Genomic DNA, 22,148 nt, shown 5'->3' with positions numbered 1-22,148 from the left:
GGTTAATTGATATTATGAACACACTTTTTGTTCTTATTGAGACAATATCTTTTTAGTCTTTTACGAATCTTTTTGTTAACTTACGGAAAAGAGTATGTTATTTTTTAGTCTTTAACATTTATTTGCTTAAATTTTCATACATAGGTTTAAATATTTGCTTGACACATTGTGTAGTATATTTTGAAAGGAAATAGTTTTAGCAAAATGAAACAGCGTATTTTTGGAAGTATATTCTATTTTTGTTTTATTTTTGAATGTGTATGATTTTATAACGATAGATTATTCTTGTTGGTTTCGAAGAAATTTTTCAACATTTGCTTTCCTTTTTTGGCTATGACCTCTTTAACTTGTGACATTTCTTTTGGTTGAGTCATCACCGACAAGATTCAAAAGTACACAATAAGGTTACGTGGTTTAATAAGACTCAGTTGTGTTTTGTTAAATATATGTTTGTTAAGCTCTGACGTGATTTATATTGTATCATTTTGTTTTTGTTCATTTTACTACTGAAATACAGTTTTTTAAGATATAAAATTGTACGTATTTTTCATTTCTATTTCACACAAATTTTATAAATAAAATTTAAAATTACAACATTTCTATTATCGATACAAGGTATAAATAAATATGTTCAGCCTCTTCGCGTGAACGCGGATGCTGCAAATTCTGCTCTTCCATCAAAATATTTGATAGTTCTATAAACTCATTCTGACAAGGAATAGCTCGAGGTTTTTTTGAATACATGGATTCAGCCAATTCGAGCTCGTCTGCATTGAATACGAATGCACAATCTATGGCATTGTAGTTGTGTGGTGGAAAAAACATTAAGTTAGGTCTTCCAGATGGGCTTTCTGAACATTTTGTACTTCTTATCTTGTGGTGATTCCAAGTGTGTTTAACTTGATCTAAATGTAATTGAATGAGACCGTAGTAACAAAACTTCAATGCTTCAACATGAATGTTATTGCTGTCGTCATATAGTCCCTGGTCTCGCAGGTCTTTAAAATAATCTATCCAAGACTGAGTGGTATTTCTTTTTAAATATGACCACCACTGCTCTATTCGTTGATTTGATACAGATTTTCCGTACTTGAAACTGTTCCAACCACTCCATGAATCATGATGATTTCTTCGAAGGAATCGTTGGATGCCACATACATTCACATTTTCTGTCCCCCTATCCCCTCTAATTAATTTTGGCACGGCACATAAAGTCTTCACTGCACTAGTATAATAGTGAGCTATAATAAATGGGTTTTTGTTTGTGTCTGAAACAGCTAGCCAAATAATTTTACGACTGAAACCGTCGATTCCACCGTGGATACAAAACCCGAAGGGTTTCAATTTATCGTTCCCGTCAATGTGCCAGACATCGTTCGGACCATTTGTTCTATATACCCTTCTTTTCCATCGATGCTTTGTTCTCCTTTCAACACCAGATGGGTCTAGCTCTTTTAAAGTTGCTCTAACTAACCTGGTTGGTATTTGTATTCCTTTTTCTAACAAATGCTGATATATACTACGGTATCCACGGTTTTCTCCAACTTCCTGAATCTCTTGTCTGACCTTGTCTAATATCGTGGATGTTGATACATCAGCACACTTTCGCTTTAGGCCATATTCCTTTAAAAAGCGATGCAAAGTTTTCATACTTATTGAAATATCGTGGTACCGGCGCAAGACTTCTAAAATGTCTTTATACTGATATCCACAACGAAAAAAATGAGTGATAATGTCTCTTTTGGAGTTCCCAATACCTGAACTATCCATACCTTTTTTCCAAGTCTAAAGATAAAGAAAATACAAATGATACATTTACTGAATGAAGAAAAGAAACGGGAAAAATCATGAAAAGCCACTCACCACAATCCGTTCCTTGCAAGTCCCTTCTTCTTAAATTCTTTTACATTAGTCAAAATCCACATTCAATGTCGACATAACAGACAAAACGCACTGCCGATAATATCCCCTTTGGTCGAAAGCTAAAATGCTATACTTTAAACCTGGTTCCACGTGACAGGACGTCCTGGAGGTGTTTAGGACGTCCTAGAGATTTTTAGGACGTGCTAGAAGTTTGCAGGACGTCCTAGAGACCCGTAGGACGTCCTAGAGATCTTCAGGACGTCCTAGAGGTATTTAGGACGTCCTGGAGGTGTTTAGGACGTCCTAGAGATTTGTAGGACGTGCTAGAAGTTTGCAGGACGTCCTAGACACCCGTAGGACGTCCTACAGATCCGCAGGACGTCATAAAGAAACAGTGAAAGTAGTGGTGCTTTTTTTGGCAGATATGACGCTCCGTACTCAGCAACCATTGACTAGCTCATAACGGAAACTTCTAATGGTTAAGTAATATTAAAGAGCACTGTCCAATCATACTTTGATTAACAATAACTTTGATCGAAGAGATACGCATCAAATCAATGCACAACTAATATAAATAATTTCTAGCTCAATGTACCTATGGATAACCTTACCTTGTATCAGATCAATATAAATGGGACATGACTGTTATGTCAGTTTTTTTTTTATATAGATAACGCTGTTTTACCCCTTATTTAACTACGAGACTTTTTCAAGAGATCAAACGCATAAATGTCTATGATACATATTGTTGGTTTAGGATATTATGGAGAACTTTGCCATTCTCATATACATACATTAGATTATTATGTTACATATTTGTTCAGGCCAAGTCTACAATAGAGTGGGTGTATGCTTGGATGTGGATGAAATTCATGAAGTATATATCTTCATTGTTAATTTGTCCTTTTTATTTTATTTTCATTACATTGAAAAGCTTATAATTCAGAGAATATTTATTTCAAATGAAGAAATTTAGTGAAGAAATGAAGAAATTAAGGAAAAAGATGAAAAAGGAAAAATACAAAACAACGAACATCAACCTTGTTCCCAGGGACTTTTTGACATCGAGACCGGCAGCGAAGAAACCCCTGTTACAGGCTGGTGAGAAATTACATTCAAAATAGATTATTTACTCACGCGTCATAATATATGCAACGATTAACTATAAAGAAGGCCCATTTTGTTACAAAAACAATTGAAACTTAAGAGGTTTCCTGACAATGAGAAATGTGAAAAAAGATTGACCAAAAAAGCGGTGAGCCAAACTGTAATTATTTTTATAAAAAAAGTTATTTTGGCAGATTTCCATTATTGAAAATTTTGAATGAAAATAAAGGTTATTTAAGTGGGTAATTTAAGTGGGTAAGAAAAGACTAGTTAGCTATCTTGCTAACTTGTATTTACATAGGCAGGCGTAATAAGCCATTACTGATCTTATTTTTTATTACACAGGTGACGCAACTGTTGCACACTAGTAGCGTTAGAAAGTCAATAAAATGCAGTTCTTGAAATTGTTTTTGTTTCTTGAGCGCGCGTAAAAGGCGTGGATTTGTAGTTAAAACTGCCTAATACATTTAATAGTGTAACAATGTGAAAGTTATATACAATAAAACATACAATGAAGTTACTGAGCTAAATACCCAGCTAATAAAAAAATTACAATTAATATAAGGTAAATATCTGAATATAATTTCGTTGGCTTATTTTTTTCGGGTAAGCTATACACCATAGGATATTTAATGTTGAAAAAAGGAAGTTGAATCAAAAGCAGTAGCAAAAGAGAAAGAGAGAGTGCAAAGTCAAAATCCTTCTTTCTACAACGTTTCAACCTTATGAACACCCAACTAATATGCTCATCCCAACGCCAAAGCCATTATTACAAAAATTCCCTGCCTGGCATACATTCGTTAATAACTCTGGAACCATAAATGGTAATACCATGAAACTCCTTGTAGCTGACTTTTTATAATTTTGGACCGGAAATATGGAACCAAAAATTACAGCAGGTGGTGTGCCACGCCCCTATTAAAATGCACGCTTTCATTTTCTTTTTAGCATTTTGGTGTATGGATATTATGATGGAATAAAAATGTTAACATTTAGGTTTATATGTCCAAAGTTTTTTAAACAACTTGGCCCTTTGCTTTTACCGCCCTTTGGCGTTATTTTTTATTTATTTTATTTTTTTTTAGTTTTTACTAAAACTTTAATACCTGCGTTACTTGATAATAATTTTTATTGCTTTTTTCTCATTTCATTGTAAGCATTTCTCAATAAAAATGTATAGAATCAATGTATGAACTATGTCTCTAACCAGGTGTGCATATATATTGGACTTAAATGATCTTAAACTAAGCCAACGTAGCTAAAATGTTTATTTAATTATTAAAATTAACATTATTTTCAATGTATACAAAAAAAAGAAATAAAAATCTGTTATGAAGTTACACACACACAAAAAGAATTGCTGACAGTCAGCATTTGAGGCATGACTTTTAATTGTGACAAACATCATCCGTACCAAGTTTTATAAGTTAGAACCCATTACAAGGGAAGTTATAATTGTTTCTAGAAATGGCCTTTTCACACAAAAGGCGCTAATCAAAATTAACAAGGTGCACTTAATAGCCATCGACGTTTCCATTAGGCGTAACTCCAAATAGCAAACCTCCTTAACGCGAATTAACGCCAGGTGAAAACCAAACTTAAACATTATTTCAGCTATATATACCGAAAAACTATTTGTCTTTGTTGAGTTTGGTTGTATCAAGCAACGCATGTTTTCATACAACTTTATAGAAAGCAAATTTCTGACCAACAGCTGCTGTTTTCATCTTGTCGAACTTTTCAACACAACCATTTAAAACACAAAGACCTGAAGACGAATGACTGAATGAAACACAACCATGATCACGACAAAGTTGAAAACATTTTTGCAACGATGTTCCTTCTTTTTGTGTGATCAAGCAGTGACTAAGATAATAGTCTACAGTTGTGGAAGTAGCGATCATAATTCTTGGCGACTGAATTTCCATTTTGGTTCCTAAGAATGTATGTTCGTGTTAAGAAAAATAATGACAAAAAGATGTTTCTGGTATTAGGTATTATAGTTTTTATATTAATTTGCTATCTTTCAAAATAATGTCATATGACCTGGCCTGGATTGATATCCTGGATTGATATGAGGGGAAAAAGGTTGAAACATTATTTGAATCATTCTTCAATCGTTGAAAATCGTTTAACTACAATAAAAAGGTCTTGCTGGGAAATCAACTTACCATGTTCCACCTTGCAAGCAAATGATAGCGACTCACTACAGTTGGTATCAAACCATTTACCGCTTTTGCTAACCATAACACAATCTTCGATATGCTTGTTTAATGTGTGTATTTGATGAACTGACCAGTTTGTGTAGTTAAATGGACTTCCTGTATTAAGCAATATTAAGAAACCTTTGAAAACAAAATTTTGGTTATATAATATCCATACATTTCTTGCGTACATACCGAAGAGCATAATGGTTTGTATGCGTTATTTTGGATTCTTTTCACGGTCAACTAACTGATTGATTGCATAAAAGAGTCTAGAACAAGCGTATTCATGGCCTTTAGCAGCTTTGCAACTGCTTTTATTGCATTTAAACCCCCACATTTAGAGAAATGCATTCTAACTGTATAAGTCTTTTCAAAATTGATTATGACCGACCTAAATGGCTCCCTAGCCCCTTATTTAATTTGTTTCAATCCACGCATGTCATTTTTAGGAATCACAGTACAGTTGACTCCCTCTAATTCGAATTTCTGCAATTCGAATATTTCCTTAATTCGAACAGTTTTTCAGTCTCTTCAGAACGATTTTTTTCCTAATTTGAATTTTAGAGTGTAAACAGGGTTTTGACAAATTCATGTCGACCTGCGAAAGCACTTGGTGATGCAACTCGTATTGTCGAAAGAGATCGTCTCTCCAATGTAAAGCAATCAAATATTCAGCATTTTTTACAAATAGAGTTTCTTTCTTGAATTATGTTTTTTGATTAACTTAATTTTTCTCTCTAAGTCGAATTTTTACTCTCTGAAGCTGAAAGTTCGAATTACAGAGACTTTCTATAATTCGAATTTCTCTAAAATTTTTTCCCGTGGGAATTTGAATTAAAGAGAGTCAACTTGTAAGGTTAAAATTGAATTTAAATAAAGCTACAAAGTGAATTCAAAGCTCACGTCGGTATATCCAGTAATATGAACTCCCTCAATTTTGTGTGAAATAAGACGCAAAGGTGCCACCGACTACTTTAGCTCGGAGTAGCCATTTTAGAACTCTTAACTTTTAAATTAAGTTTTAAATGTAAAAGGTTTTCGGTGCATCCCACTTTTAGGATAATAACACAACTCTATAAATTAACCAGCGTGAATGGGGCATTTTTCCTATAGCAACATAATACCATTTTTTTTAAAAAAAACTGGAGTCAATCAGCTCGTTGCTATACTTTAGTAACCAAATAAACAGATGCTTTAAAGATCTTATGGAAAATTTTTCCTAATAGCAGGAAAATATCATTTCTTCTGTTTGTTTTTTCATGATAGTTTCATCCCCCTTTATTTTCGATTTCGTACATGATTACTAAGGGAAGGCGACTAAGTGAAAAAGAATATAAAGCATCAATAGTTTTAAAAATATATCATATGCATAATCCTCGGTTCCAAAGTTTGGTTCGGTTTGGGTCCGTTCCAAAGGACATCCACGTTTTTGAAAAGTTCAATTGCTGATAAACAAAAAAGTAAACAAAACTTTTCTATTTCAACTTAGTTTTTCCACACATCAAACTTACCGTCAAGCCATTCATATTTCCCATCATCATTGCCTTTAACGAGTCCCAGGTGATTTTTATCTCCTATTCTGTTTTTGATGTAGTCATTTTCCTCCGGACTTAAAATTGAAGTAATCGTGCTGTTTTGACTTTCACATGTTGCTTTAGCGACGAAAAATTTCTGTTCCACTTGTCCTTTGTAGCACGATTTTTCAAATTTCTCCCAACCAATAGGACAACTCATTCCTGCATTTTAAAATTAAACTTCCATTGACGAAAAAAAATTGCGAGAATTACAAACATTAACTAATCACTCGTGGTCTCAATCTTTTTTCATTTTGGGCTTCTTAGACTTTCGTGCTGGACAAACGAAATACACTTCGAACTCTTTCTGAGTGAGTATCGTTCCATTCATATAATTAAATTCCAAAATCTGTGCGAAAATTAAACACCCCATTTAGACGGAAACGGAAAATAAATTTTATTTCAGACATTTTCCGGTTTTTACATAGATAGCATGAAAAGTTGCCAAAAATAGACCTATTTCCATATTCATTTGGTTCCGCGAAATATGCATGCGAAAATACAGAATAACATGAAAACGAGATTAGTTATGAGCAAATTTCGGGATGCTGGTTGTTCAAGTTTGAAGTATTTATCAACAAAACATTGACTTTTACAGCTTTTAACTGACAGTTTCACATAATCGGTAGTAGTAGTGTGACAAAAAGTTAAAATATTGCAGATTTCAAGACTGTATCTTTTGGTATATGTTAACTAGCTAAACCTCTAAAACCTAACCACGTTTTTAGAATGATGTAAATACATTTTTATTTTACTGTTTTCAAGGTAATTTAGAACTAAAACTCAATATACATTTTACTAACGCTCAGTGGCACTTTAATTTACTCTGATCAGTTCAAAAAAATTAAAATTAGCTTGCTAGTAGCTATCCAAAGTAGCCAGCTAAGCTACAACCCTGGAAAAACATATTGTGAATTTTATTTTGAGCTTTTCATACCCCCAAAATCAATGTTGAATATTGAATATGCTTGACTGATGCTAACAGAAATGCTCCAGAAACCTGGAGTACAAAAAAAAGTAACATTTTCTTATAGCATTTTCACAAGTATTTTTCGAGGGTTGCAGCAATAGCTTACCTACATGAGTATTCAATAAATCATTTTTCAACATCTGGTGCGTTAAATGATATTTAAAATTAACGTTTTTAAACTATTGGCTGTTGTGATTATGAAACTGTCACACTCCCTCTGTCACTGCTCTTCCTCTTACTAAATGTTAATAATCGTACATTTGTATCAAGCTTTGTAATGGTTAATCTTAATACTCACAGTTTGTAAGTAATACGAATTCATAGAGCATAGAGCTTATCATAAATCTGAATACATAGAAAATATAATTTCTTCTTTTTTTAAATGGCAGCCTATTTTTCTTGATTTTGTTTTTCTTGTAAGAATATCTCGATTTCAGCTGTAAGCGTGCTTAATTATTGGTAAAATCCCATTCTCAATGTTCTTAAAAACCAGGTCCTTATGTATTTTTTTTTCTTGGCCACACGAAATCTTAAAAATATATCTTGCAGAATTGAATAATATACATGGATTTTAACCAAAGAGTAAATTTTTGAAAATATAAAAAACAGAAATTTTGTTTTCACTTATTCAAGTTAAAGTACGACATGACAAGCATTTTGTGGACAAATTTTTACAGACTTTTTTTATCTTTCTAGGCAGTAGACATTTTAATTTTGTAATTAATTTGTAAATTGTTTTGTCACTGGAGAATTTCATTTGCCCGAAAAAATACCAAGATAGTAACTCTTTGAATACAAAAATTTTAAGAATTAGGATATCATCCCTTTTGTCAATCTTATATTTTAGAATTTTAAATAATTTTTTTACCAAATACAATCTTCGAAAAACGCTTAAAATCTAGCACAAATAACCAAGAACATTCCAAGGAAATATTAAAGTCCAACTTTTCCCACCAAATCAATTTAATATCCTAATTCTGAAATCACTAATGTGTAAAATATGAGTTACAAATACATCCAAAACTATGCACGAAAGGTCAACTGAACTACTATTTTAAAACCTCTGTCAGTAAGTCTAGTTAATGATATTTTCACAGATGTTGTTTAAAAAATAAAGGTACACTCAATAACTGGATACACAGCAACATCACCAATTTTAGTAAACAACTTGAAGTTTACCGTTCCTTTAGAAAAAGTCAACCAGCTAGCTAGCTACTGATTGTATTCATTGTATTCAAAGCTAGCTAAATCCTAGCTCATTTAATACCAAGAATAAACAAAAGCATTAGAACAGTCCAGTGATGCATGCCCCATAGTATCACCATATGTTAATAACAATCTGTGTTCAAAATTAATTTTGCATATAATGTAGGTAAACAAACCATATCTGCACTACTTCGCTGCACAATAAAAATTGGCCATAACTAATCTCGGTTTTATGTTATTCGGTACTTTGGTATGTATATTTCGCGGAACGAAAATGCATATGGAAATAGGTATAATACCTGAAAATTCGTTTTTCCGATTTTTGCGTAAAGTTCGAAAAACTAGAGAAATCGGATTCATCAGGTGTCCAAATTCAGCAAAAGAATTCTACTTGATAAAAAAATTTTGTGTTGTAAGTTTTAAGTTCTAAGAATAATCCTTATAAGAGTTATTATTTTTTCCCCATTATAAAAATTTCATAGAGATTTTCAGGGGTAGTTTCGAGTAATAGCTAATATCAAAGCCTCTAAAAAATATGACATCTAAGCAATTGAAATGCATGTGTCTAAGAGATAAATACTGAAACTCAGTAAGTACCATAACCATGCAACATAGCATTAAGTTTTTTTGAAAGAAAACCTTCAGGGGGAGAATCCGCCTACCCTACCCTCCCATTCACGGAGCGAATTGCGTTATTTTATTTCAAAATAGAGTAACTCAAACTCACCATAAGATGATTTCTTGCAGATATAGGGTTTAGTTTGGGAGCATTTATTGTCTCTCCAAAATCCATACTGATCAATGTTCATGCAGTCTTGATCATCATGTACATTTTCCGGTTGTGCATTAGCCCAAAAAGAATAGAACATCTTGCTTCCTAAAAGACATCAATTATCTGAAAAGATAATTATACGCTTACATGTTTGCTTCATCATCTCGATGAAAACATTGATAAATTTAATTTTTTTAATGATGTAATTGTCAAAGCATATGTTGTATTGTATCTAAATCAAAAGGTACATAAAAATTGCTAACCTTTGTTGAATTTTTTGTTATAAATTTGCAAAAAAGATTTAAACATACATCAAGCAGGAAGACAATAAAAGCATGTAAGAGCTTTCAGTGGAAATTCAAAGATTTTTAAAGATCTGCGGAGACAAAAAAGGTTGTTTTGACATTAACCATGTGAGATGTGTTGTTTATTTATTACAGCCACAACAGTTAATCTTGTTTGTTGCAAATTTTTTCTTGAAGCCGAATGTGTTTATAGCCAAATATTAAATTTTTGTTGACACTTATATTTCTTGAATCGTGCTACAAATAATTAAACAAAATATTGAGTCAATAATATATTTGGAAATTTTTCTAACGCACTTAAAAAACTCGTTTGGACAGCGAAGTTTTGGAATTGTCGATTTGTCGAAAATTTAAAACACTCTATAAACACTCTATATAAAATTTTAAACTGCAAAATTTAGTTGTAAAAAGATTAATTTCTTGGTTGTGCTTTATAACTATAAAGTTAAGCGAATAACTGTGTATTAATATCTCCCCCCCTCCTAGATTTAACTCTACAGTTTAAAATGTTATTAAATATACAATATAGGTTATGTTCTACACACTTACCATCGCTCCAACTAAACTTTCCTTCCTCCAGCAAATCATTTCCCCCAATCCAGAAGCTCGCCCACGAACTGTTGAAATGATTAGACAAGTTTTGAAACACAACTAGCTCTTGCTCGGTTTGTATCGAAGCTAAATGACCGTTTATAACATTGCATTGAATCTCTGCATCGCGCCATGTAGCTGTTGTGTCGAAAAAGAAGTAAAAACATTTTTTTCCAATAGGGAGAAGCGATACATTCAAAGATGGGCATGTTGCATCAGCTGTAAAAAGATAACGAGGGCTGAAAATCTTTATGACGGTATATTTAATATGAAATAAAAAATTAAAAAAAATAAGCACTGGCCAATTTTTGAAAAAAAACTTCCCTCCATCGCCTGCCTGCTTTTTAACCGAGCCATAACTGTCAGGGTTTATTAGAGTTGCACTATCGTATAGTTATTACAAACAGTACTATTATATGTCCTCTGTTTTCATTAAAAAACGGTAACCACCCAGGAAAATGGAATTCGAAAAAATATAAACATAAGTACTGTATTTAAAGTTTAAATTTTAAACACCCTTATTAAAATTATTTTAAATGTCAAAGGTGCACTGCAGAAAAGAAGTCTAACGTTTTCTTTTATACGGTAGTATTTTAGAAAGGTGTTGCAAAAACGGAAGTTCTTTGACAGTCAAATATGAATGCAGATAGTGTTATGTTTCTTATTTTCAACACATCAAGAAGATATAATAAGTCCAGAGTGGTTGTTTCTTTACAAAGATTATAATAAAAAAAAATTACAGTTTTTTTAGCTATTTCTGAAAAAATATAGAAAAAACCACTTTTCTTCTTAAACAGCATATTTTCACATCTTCCAGTGATTTTCAGCCTATTCCTAAGTTACAATACTGAACACGAATGTTGAGAGAAAGGCAGTTTTCGTTAATTTTGAAATGCAAACCATAAGCGTGAAATAACTAACACTTTACAAGTTATAAATTTGCACACGAGTAAGTAGATATTTTACGTTAGAATATCTGCGCAACGAAATAGTCCACATTAGACCTCGAAATGCGAGGATAATGGTCATGCTGACGTCAACAACAACTTGCACGTCATAAAAATCTGGATATAACCAAAAAACTTAGGTCTAAAGTCCACAATAACAAGTGAACTTTAAGAGGTTAAAAATGTTGGTGTGTAACATAGCCAATTTTGTTATTTGGGGCGTCAAACTTCGAAAGTAGCTGTCTCGTCGCAATATAAATTGTCAGGGTTGAAAAAAAATATCGAAATTTAGCCGAAGTAGGTAGTAAAATTAACCCCTTCTTTCCCCTCCCCGCCTCGCCCCCGCCCTAAAGATAGGTTATAGGTTAGGTTATAGGTATATTTCGCCGTTATATAAATGTTACAGGTTAAAATATCTTGTAATATATAAAAAAATGGCAGGAGCAAAAAGAAGGCACAAATTGCCTTATCACTAAGCCCCGTTGTTAAGCAAAAAGAAAGAGAGAGTTAAAATAATACTTAATATAATAAAGCAATATTCTAACTATATATATTCCATAAAAAGATTAGTTGAATTTACAAAGGTCTATGTGAGAGTGTGCATCTAAAAATATTTACAAATGTCTATAAGATCAGTCGTTAATAATTTTGTTTTAAAATTTTTCTTGAAAATATTGAGAGTTGAGTTTGTTTTAATATCATCAGATAAAAATTTATTTCATAGGTATGGTCCCCTATGTCTAATTGAAAACGCGCAAGATTTTAATAAAATAATTATGTTGTATTAAACTAAATTGGTTAGTAAACAATTTTGGTGTTATGTTTTGTTTCATCCTGTACATGAAAAGTAAAACTTGATGCATATTTAATTGCTAAATGTTCAAAGTCCTAATTTGAAGAAATAAGTGTTGTGTTGGTGCATATCTGTCTAAACCAAAAATTATGCGACAAGCATGTTTTTGTTTATTATACAACTTTTTTAATTTATTTACATTGTTACTTGCCCAGGATATATTACAATACGTTAAGTAGTTGTGTATAAAAGAAAAATATAGGTTCTTTAAGCAATGGAAATTTAAGTATCGTTTGGCCTTATATAATATCCCTAAGTTTTCAGAGATTTTATTTTCAAGGGTTTGTATATGTTTATTCCATGTTAATGATTCGTCTAAAAGTATGTCAAGAAATTTTATTGTTTCTTCTCTCTTTATGTTTACGTTATTAATTTTAAGAGATGGTAGTTTGAGTGGAATATTATCAGTTTTGTAGCGGTTATAAAATAACACATATCTAGTTTTACTTATATTAAGTGAGAGTTTATTTCCATTCGTTTATATGCGCAAGTTCTTGGTTAGCTGTTTTAAATAAATCGACAATGTTAGTATGGGAGTAAAAAAGATTAGTATCGTCAGCAAATAGAATAAATCTCAACATTTTAGAGGAATTGTGTAAGTCGTTTATGTAGATTAAAAACAGTAAGGGTCCAAGAATGGATCCTTGTGGAACACAACACTTTGTTAGTTGAAAGAGCGTCAATTTATCGTCGTATGCTATGCATTGTTTTCGGTTAGTCAAGTAATTTGTAAACCATTTCAAATTGTTGTTTTGCACACCGTAAGATTTTAGTTTGGATAAAAGAATATTATGATTGACAGTATCAAAAGCCTTTGAGAGATCAATGAATATCCCTAGTGTAAACAACCTTTTATTAAAGGATTCCGATAATTCAGTTACCAATTCTATGACTGCATGGTCCGTCGAATGGTGCTTTTGGAAACCAAATTGTTTGTCATATAAAATATTATTTTGTACTAGATGGTCGTAGAGACGGTTATACATTATTCTTTCAAAGATAGAGTTAAGAGGATTTGTTTTGAAATTTTTGTGGAAAAGAGAAAAATCTGTTTGGATAAAAATACCCACCATAAGACACCAGTAGTGATACGAAAGTCCACAATATCATCTAGAAATGCAAAAAAAATTCTGAAACAAGTTTAGGTTGCATAGGCTCTAGCAGAGAAAATTCTAATTTCATAGAAACTAAAATATTTTCCATTTATCTCCAACTATACTGTTTATGAAAAAAGGGCATTGATTTATAACTAAGCAAAAGAACGTTTGTCTTCTTTGAAGCTTACGTCCCATGAAAAAAAGTTGATTGCATAAGAAAAGAGATTTGTGCGGAAATATCTTTAATATTTTAAAATTATTTTAAAGGCGTTTGAGATACAGGACTTAAAATTCAGTTGTTTGTATAAACGATATAATAACTAAATAATAATTTTCATGTAAATGTTCAAATATGAATCTAAAAAAATAAAATTTAACTTAATATTTTGCAAAAGATTTTCTTCAACTTAAGACAACACATGAAAGAAGTAAAGTTCTTACTTTTAGCTTTTCACGATGACTTTTAGTACAAAGTTTATGCACTGATTCGGACAGAGGAAGTTTTTTTTCAGCAATGAATAATTTATTATTGCAACTATTCCAATCCTAGCATCTCTATTCATGTTTTACTATTCATTTGTTATGTACTCGTTGTAACCTTCACAAATTCATTCAGTATTGTTTAGTAATAAATATTTTTGATATTTATTCTGCACTGAAGAAGATAAATTTTGTAAATCTCGGTTATTATACCAAATGGATAAATTATTTTTCAATGTGTAGCAAATTTTTGATGAAGCCGTATACTTGCAGGTAGCTAGGAACTGTGTTTCATTTCTACCAATGAAGCATAAGTCCCTCAATCAACTTGCTACTTAGCAACAATGTAACAACTGATATCGGTCATAGCATTAGTTACGTAGTGTCAACGCGTAGAATTTGAATAGCAAGATTGAATGTTTATTTTATATTCTGGTGCATTTTAAATATATCGTTTTGCCCGTCCATTTGAAGCAAATTGACCACAGAATTTATTACCTTAGATGTGTCACTGCATCTGATAGAATATAGATAAAATATCAAAATCACTCTGGAAATATTTAACCTGCTTCAACTGTTATGACGAAGCTCATAGGAGTAATCACAGAGTAATGAGCATGTCATTTAGCTATACTAAATTTGAAGATAACAAATGAGGATGATATATGTCAAAAGTTTTAAAGACATGGAATTCTGTATTATATAAAATCCCAGTTGGCACCCGACGTCAAAACGACAATTGGATTACTGTCACGGGATGGTCGCGACAAAAATAGGGCCATCATTGACGTCAATCGGACGTCGCAACAGATTGACCACACTGCGACAAATATCTAATAAATCCAATAAATGTAATAAAAATGAATACATCAATAATATTTCAGAAAAATTTTAACAGTCCCATTTGCTACTTTCTTTTAAGCCTGAAATAATTCGTCGTATCGACAGTATGTCAACGCTGTTAAAACAATGCGTAAATGTAAGAAGCTGGGAAAGAGAGTTGAAGTTTAAATTTAACGGCGCGACTTCTAATGAACCAGAAAGCTGGAGAGATGCTGAAAATATAAATACAATATAAATAGTTATTTCTATCTATACTAAGAAATATCATCTGAGAGTAATATTTTTCGGAAGAGATAGATAAAACAGTTCATATTGTATTTATTAACTGGAGTATTTTTTTCGGGTTTGTAAAAGCGAGTAATATTTCTTAAAAATTTACTAGTGACAAAGATGTAGTAAAATTTGGTTTTTTAAAAAGAAGAAGAAGAAGAGTTCAATCTGAATTTCATTTTTTGGATGCTTGAAAACAAATCATTCGAATGTGTTTAGAATTTCTTTAAGCGTTTTTTGACTAAAGTTTATTGTTTTTTTATCACACAAATTCGACGCAGTTTTCTTGTTTCTGTTCTTGTTGCACATTGTGCTGATAACGGTTTATACTAAAAACTCTAACTTCATTTTTGAGTGCATTTTTAAAATCTTTGTATGTATGAGTAATGTTTAAACGATTCTCCAGTAATGTTATTTCTTTACATTCATAGCTACCATCTTGGTTGCAATGAGACTGAAAGTTATACAGCACTGTATAAAGTTCGTCGTTACTTTTGTATTTTTGTATTTTTGTATTTTTGTATTTTGTCGAGTCTTGTGTCGACGTAAACGTCATTTTTTAACCACAATTTCATCTTAATCGTTCGTCGAAAGTATTTTTGTGGATATACATTGCTGATATCCCCAAAATTTCTGTAACTAATCTTTTTCACTGTTTGTGAAACAGCGCATAATCACCTCCTTGTTCACCGCTTTAAGGCCTACACAATAGACGCAAAGGTTACAAAAACAAATTCTAAGTTGATTTCTCCACGAGCTTTATCGACTAGTGGTTCAATGATAATACTGTTGTGTTGTGAAATTTATATAGATCCATATTACATTGATATTTTACTTCTGTTCTAAATTTTTGATTCATATTTTTTCACTTTCTCAAACTTTTCTCTCATTGGTTGCCGGTTTAGTTAACCTCAGATTGCTAGAAAGGCTTTTTAGCTGTTCATTTAGGGCTAAAATACACTACATAATTAATTATGCCACGGCTTTTAAACATACTTAAGGTTTATTGTGAGAGAGAAAGTACTGGGTTTTATGCAAAGGTTTGGAATAAACTTGAATTTAAAGAAAATGGAGACGTCAGAAATATTTGGTGTAAAGTCACCCGACCAACCCTATTATTTGACCACAATATTTGACACAGAGAGTCGTAAGAAATACAGCGACAAAAAATATTCATCCATCGTCATCGACAAGAAATACAACGACAAAAAATATTCATCCATCGTCATCGACAAGAAATACAACGACAAAAAATATTCATCCACCATCATCGACAAGAAATACAACGACAAAAAATATTCATCCATCGTCATCGACAAGAAATACAACGACAAAAAATATTCATCCATCGTCATCGACAAGAAATACAACGACAAAAAATATTCATCCACCCTCATCGACAAGAAATACAACGACACAAAATATTCATCCATCGTCATCGACAAGAAATACAACGTCAAAAAATATTCATCCATCGTCATCAACAAGAAATACAGCGACAAAAAATATTCATCCATCGTCATCGACAAGAAATACAACGACAAAAAATATTCATCCATCGTCATCGACAAGAAATACAACGACAAAAAATATTCATCCATCGTCATCGACAAGAAATACAACGACAAAAAATATTCATCCATCGTCATCGACAAGAAATACAACGACAAAAAATATTCATCCATCGTCATCGACAAGAAATACAACGACACAAAATATTCATCCATCGTCATCGACAAGAAATACAACGGCAAAAAATATTCATCCATCGTCATCGACAAGAAATACAACGGCAAAAAATATTCATCCACCATCATCGACAAGAAATACAACGGCAAAAAAATATTCATCCACCATCATCGACAAGAAATACAACGGCAAAAAAATATTCATCCACCATCATCGACAAGAAATACAACGGCAAAAAAATATTCATCCACCATCATCGACAATATTGTCGTGCTTTGTTTTAAAGTTCCGGCAATGAGTTCCAAAGGTCCTTGTAACTGCCTTAAGGAATGCTATTTTAAGCAAGATGTATAAGATATGCCATTAAATATCGGTGTTTACGACAGATGGTTAAACACAGTTTTTTGTATGTGATATTAACATTAAACTTTTTATGTAGACTCTCATTTGAATCTTGGTTACTTTGTTATGTAGAAAGTATGTTTTTATTGTTCAGGTGCATTGTCTGCATCTACACCCAAAACACGGAAATGCCTATTTTTAGAAGTTAAAATTAAAATATTTCAACGCTGTTGAGTTTTATGTTATTTCAAAGTTTTATTTTTCAATTTTCAATTTTAAATTAGTCTCCAGATCAGACGGAGCGTTTTCTTCACCGAAGAAAAAATTAACCAGTGGTGAGTAGAACTAGAATATCAAACAGAAACTATAAAGTTTTATCTACTTAGTTAGAGTTACTTAAAAGTCATGCGTAGTCATAACAAACGCAGTCTTACTTTTGTTTTGCTTAGTAGCAAATTTCCTTAAAACAAACCAGACATATCTTTTTAACATTCCACCGATAGATCAGCATGATACGTTTACGAAAATTTGTCTACACGTCAAGTGATGTCTTTGCTTACTCTCTTGTTTTGTTTTTGAACCGCGTTGTAATAGAAGATGTTTTATGTGTTAAAATAAGCATTTCTTATTTATGCAACAGAATTGTCCTGTGTTATTATGTAGAATAAATCAGGATATTTCTCAAACAACCACAGTCTCTATAATTAGCACTGTTCTTCGTATTAGAAATACACTTGTTGCCCTTAAGTATAACACTTTGTACCGCCTTGCTATATCGTCATGAAAGACAAACTTCCATTGCCACCCATCAAAAAAAACTCTCAACTGTGCTGATCTTTTTCAATTGTCAATATTTTTTAGTAGTTTTTATCCTCTCCTAAGAAATAAATACATATTAAAAATTATAAAGCGACATGCATAAACAAGCTTTTTCACTCGCAGAACATAAATTTGTAATGCTTAGTTTATCGGGCTTCAATTTAAAAGTACTAATAAGAAGCGTCATCTTAGTGTTCCAAAGATGCATTTACCCTCTAATTGACCTATAAAAGTGGATACGCCCATCTATGTTCATATAAAATAATTCTTTGTACAATGTTCGTCCATAATTTACTTGGTACAGTGCAATATAAAGGCGTATCAGAAAACAAAGAAAAATCTCAAAGCATTCCGTGAAGTCTAGATTTTTTAACATTACTAATTCAGACACAGCATAATTACAATATATTGTCTTTCTGTTTCTAAACATAAGCCCTCCATAACAGATCTTTGCCATATCAAAAACGTGCTGAACATCCTCCCAAAAATAATAACGAAGTTATTTACATGTGTTGTGTAAATTAACATAACAAAAAGAAACAAATAATATATACAAATATATAAAAATGATATTGATTTAAAAATAATCAATGGTCAAAAGGTAATAAAACCATCCAATCAATGTTTAATACACATACAATGTGAAATGTGTTTCTATAATTCGTATTATACAAAGCCCTGCGTAGCAAACACCTCTTTATAGCAGACAATTGGAGTCACAATAGTGTTGGTTATAGAAATTTCTCATTGTACATGCTACCACCCTGGATTAAACTATTTGTCTCTGTTGAGTTTGGTTGTATCAAACAACGCATGTTTTCATACAACTTTATAGAAAACAAATTTCTGACCAACAGCTGCTGTTTTCATCTTGTCGAACTTTTCAACACAACCATTTAAAACACAAAGACCTGAGGACAAATGACTGAATGAAACACAACCATGATCACGACAAAGTTGAAAACACTTTTGCAATGATGTTCCTTCTTTTTATGTGATCAAGCAGTGATTAAGATAATAGCCTGCTGTTGTGGACGTCGCGGACATCATTCTTGGTGATTCAATTTTAATTTCGTCTTCTAAATTATATAAATAAACACGTTAAGCTTTTTTATTATATTTTTTTACCAGTAATTGTATGAACAGAAATCATTCTCAATCTAGATACTTACTTAAGATTTAATTTTACTTATTTTCTTATTCACTTTGTTCAACCGAAAATAAGAGCCTTATTGTCTACGTAATCTCTTCAAGACTTAGGACGCTATTCGAGAAATAAAACTTAGTGAGTGGAGTCATCTTCGGTATTCTGTGTGGAGTCATCTTCGGTATTCGTACGTATTTACAATTCCTAATATACTCAATATTATATAATTACAACACAACTCAGGTTACAATAACAACAATTTCCTTACGGACTTTCCGTCTATACTTCTTAATAGTACCACAATTATTCTTAGCTCGTGTAAGCATTTTAAGACTTGTTACCTTGCTGAGATTATACCTTTGAGTCTTATACCGATTCCAGGATAAAAACTTCCGGTTATCCCGAGCCAAAGGGGATTGACTTCGTCTATTTTTCCAGAAGAAACCGTATAGATAGGTATAAGATTCTATGTCACTTAGCCAATCTTATTATTACTTTCTGAGTAATCTCCTCAACTTACAGGGGAGGGTGGGCGGGTCGTCTAACCCGTACGAATAGAATTGACTTGAGTAAAAAAGGGTGGGAAAGTTCTATTCAAGCATGCGCTATCAGGCGCATGCGTAACTTGCCTCGATTACTACGAAAATAAGTTACATTATTTTCTTATTCACTTTGTTCAACCGAAAATAAGAGCCTTATTGTCTACGTAATCTCTTCAAGACTTAGGACGCTATTCGAGAAATAAAACTTAGTGAGTGGAGTCATTTTCGGTATTCTGTGCTTAAAAGTAGGGGTGATTTCAAAGTCCTAATGTCTGAGATACAGAGAGTAAAGCACTAATGTTATCCTCAACACACCCGTCTTTTGCCTGGTCTGACTTCCAACGTCCATGTCGTTTGAACAACCGATCATTAACTCCACTGTTAGCCGCTGCAGATGCACCGCCTGGACGAAGGCTGTGTAATCCGAAATTTCTTGGATCTAACCCTATATCCTTAGTCACATCTAAAAACATTTCTCTTGCTCTCGTGTACGAGATAGGTTTGTTTGTTTTTCTCAGGGACTGTTTATTTCCTGCGGTTATTGCTCGAAATATAAATTTTTCCGAATTTTCAGCAATTTCTGCTTTTACGAAATACTGCTTAAGATTCTTAACGGGACACAAGTCGGAATTATTTTCTGCAATAAACACCGTTGAACCTTTCCTATAAACGTCGGTTTTGCTTTTGCTGATGAAAAGTGTCATGTACGTGTCAAAGAAAATGATGTCAGATCGACTTAAGTTCACAATTTCATTAAATCTTAAGAAGCCACTAAATCCTATCAAGCATATCACTAGTGTTCTTAAATTCTTCAAATCGGCATTTTCACCTCCCAAATAATTAAAAATCGAATTAAGGTGGTCTACTGTTATAGGATCTTTCTTCTTCACTTGTTGCTTCTTTATTCTTTTTGCCGCCTCAAGCATGTTTTTAACGATAGGAGCTTCGCAAGGATCATGACATGAAATGATGTTGTGGTGAAACTTTATGGCATAGAAACAGCTTTCGATTATACTAATAGACGCATCACCTTGAATTAAACTCAACAGAAATAATGCCACCTGGAATTCGTCGGCCGGGAAACATTTTAATGAGTATCGCTCGGCCCAATCTTTCCAAAGGTTAAAATAACAAGTATACTTCTTTAGAGTAGTTGGTTCTCGACATTTGTCCAAAACACTTGGAATTTGATCAGCTAGTACTTTAAGCTCTTTATTCGCATTTCCAGGAGTTTGTTTTTCAACGTAAGATTTGACAAAGTCTAAATTCAGAGGATAAATATAATTATTATGCATTTACACTCATCTTTTAGTACAACACATGTTTTTTGCAATTCTGCCAACCAACTTTGTTAACCTAAGCAATCCTGCTAATTTTATTACGTTTTGCACAACCGGCAACATATAATCCTAATACAGTCGTTTCAATGCGCAGTAGACATCTGCAATCCTGCTGATTCTACCTTCCTTAAAATAGTGGGTTAAGCTACCCAAAGTTTATATCCAGTAGCCATCTGCACTCCTGCTAATGCTACCTTCCTCTTAAACTGGGGCTTGACTACCCGTCTGTTTACACTTTTCACGATTGTGTTTCCACAGCAGTAGGGATCTGCAATCCTGCTGACCTACATATTTCGTAACAATTCATGATGTACAATTTTGTATCCGTCATAAAATTACTGTCTCGGTTTTACGAAAATGCTATTCTTAGCGCAATCATTGGGCTTTTAAAAGCAGCAGAGCCAATAAGCGCATCACGGTTATTTCCCAATCTAACATATTCGCTAGTGTTTTTAAAAACACGGTATTCTTTGACAAACGTCTTAAATTTCGAATCTGAGTTGATTAATAACGGCCAGAATTTTGCAGATTTCCAGTATGGAACAACTAGCACTCCTATGGCTTTCGACGCCTCCATGTGACTTAAAGTTCTGCTCACTAATGACGTAGGCGGGACTAAGTAATTATTTTCATTTCCCCACGCGACAGTGAACGCATCGACGATCGCTGTTCTGGGACACCAAAATCGTGAATTAAATATTGGCGTTTTCGCATTCTCGTAGTCTGCAAATCGGTCAATTGTCAGGGGGCCCCATAATCTGTTCAGTGTATTGAAACACTTTTCTGTAGTTTGCCAATCATCGTAGTCAAAATATTTACTTATTTTATCTGCCAAACGATTTTCTTTTCTAGGTATCCATGATATATTGATATCGATAGAATAATCAAAACCGATTTTGAAAATACGTTCAGCTATTTCTTGTAGCTGGGATTTTGCACTACCTGATTTTGTTATTATAGTAGCTGCGAAATTGTCCGATTTCCAATTTATAATTTTTCCTTTTAATATGGTTTTGAATGTTTCTAATGTGAACAGAATTGCATATAATTCCCGCCATGTGGAACTAAAGTTTTTCTCATGAACTTTAAAATTCTTAAAACAGGTGTATGTTTTGCTGTCCGTTCTTACGTGCGCTCCTATAGCGTAATCACTAGCGTCCGAATAAACATCAATTTGTGGAATT

The 22,148-nt window shown here is 32.6% G+C and overlaps 3 protein-coding genes across 5 annotated transcripts; all 3 read right to left on the bottom strand.

Annotated features, from left to right (window-relative positions):
• Positions 1-588: 588 nt before the first annotated feature.
• On the bottom strand, positions 589-1,997 carry LOC130642170 (uncharacterized). Its single transcript, XM_057449255.1, has one exon. The coding sequence runs from the start codon at positions 1,768-1,770 to the stop codon at positions 589-591; it is 1,182 nt and encodes a 393-aa protein (XP_057305238.1). The 5' UTR covers positions 1,771-1,997.
• Positions 1,998-3,623: 1,626 nt separating this feature from the next.
• LOC130640855 (secretory phospholipase A2 receptor-like) lies at positions 3,624-18,013 on the bottom strand. Of its 3 annotated transcripts, XM_057447433.1 has the most exons (7): positions 17,551-17,640; positions 13,466-13,505; positions 10,554-10,814; positions 9,655-9,804; positions 6,689-6,913; positions 5,142-5,291; positions 3,624-4,906 (listed from the first exon to the last, which is right to left on the bottom strand). In XM_057447433.1, exons 2-7 carry the CDS (start codon positions 13,503-13,505, stop codon positions 4,647-4,649), a joined length of 1,086 nt encoding a protein of 361 aa, XP_057303416.1. In that variant the 5' UTR covers positions 17,551-17,640; the 3' UTR covers positions 3,624-4,646. The 3 variants fall into 3 exon arrangements, with proteins under 3 accessions (XP_057303416.1, XP_057303415.1, XP_057303417.1); XM_057447432.1 differs by lacking the exon at positions 13,466-13,505 and having other exon boundaries at positions 17,551-18,013; XM_057447434.1 differs by lacking the exons at positions 3,624-4,906; positions 13,466-13,505 and having other exon boundaries at positions 4,929-5,291; positions 17,551-18,013.
• Positions 18,014-19,881: 1,868 nt separating this feature from the next.
• LOC130642169 (integrase/recombinase xerD homolog) lies at positions 19,882-21,271 on the bottom strand. Its single transcript, XM_057449254.1, has 2 exons — positions 21,253-21,271; positions 19,882-20,885 (listed from the first exon to the last, which is right to left on the bottom strand). The coding sequence occupies exons 1-2, from the start codon at positions 21,269-21,271 to the stop codon at positions 19,882-19,884; spliced, it is 1,023 nt and encodes a 340-aa protein (XP_057305237.1).
• Between the last annotated feature and the right edge of the window lie 877 nt (positions 21,272-22,148).

Source organism: Hydractinia symbiolongicarpus, chromosome 4 (genome assembly GCF_029227915.1).
Source record: "Hydractinia symbiolongicarpus strain clone_291-10 chromosome 4, HSymV2.1, whole genome shotgun sequence".
Lineage (NCBI taxonomy): Eukaryota > Metazoa > Cnidaria > Hydrozoa > Anthoathecata > Hydractiniidae > Hydractinia > Hydractinia symbiolongicarpus.
This window is presented reverse-complemented; position numbering and strand designations above follow the sequence as displayed.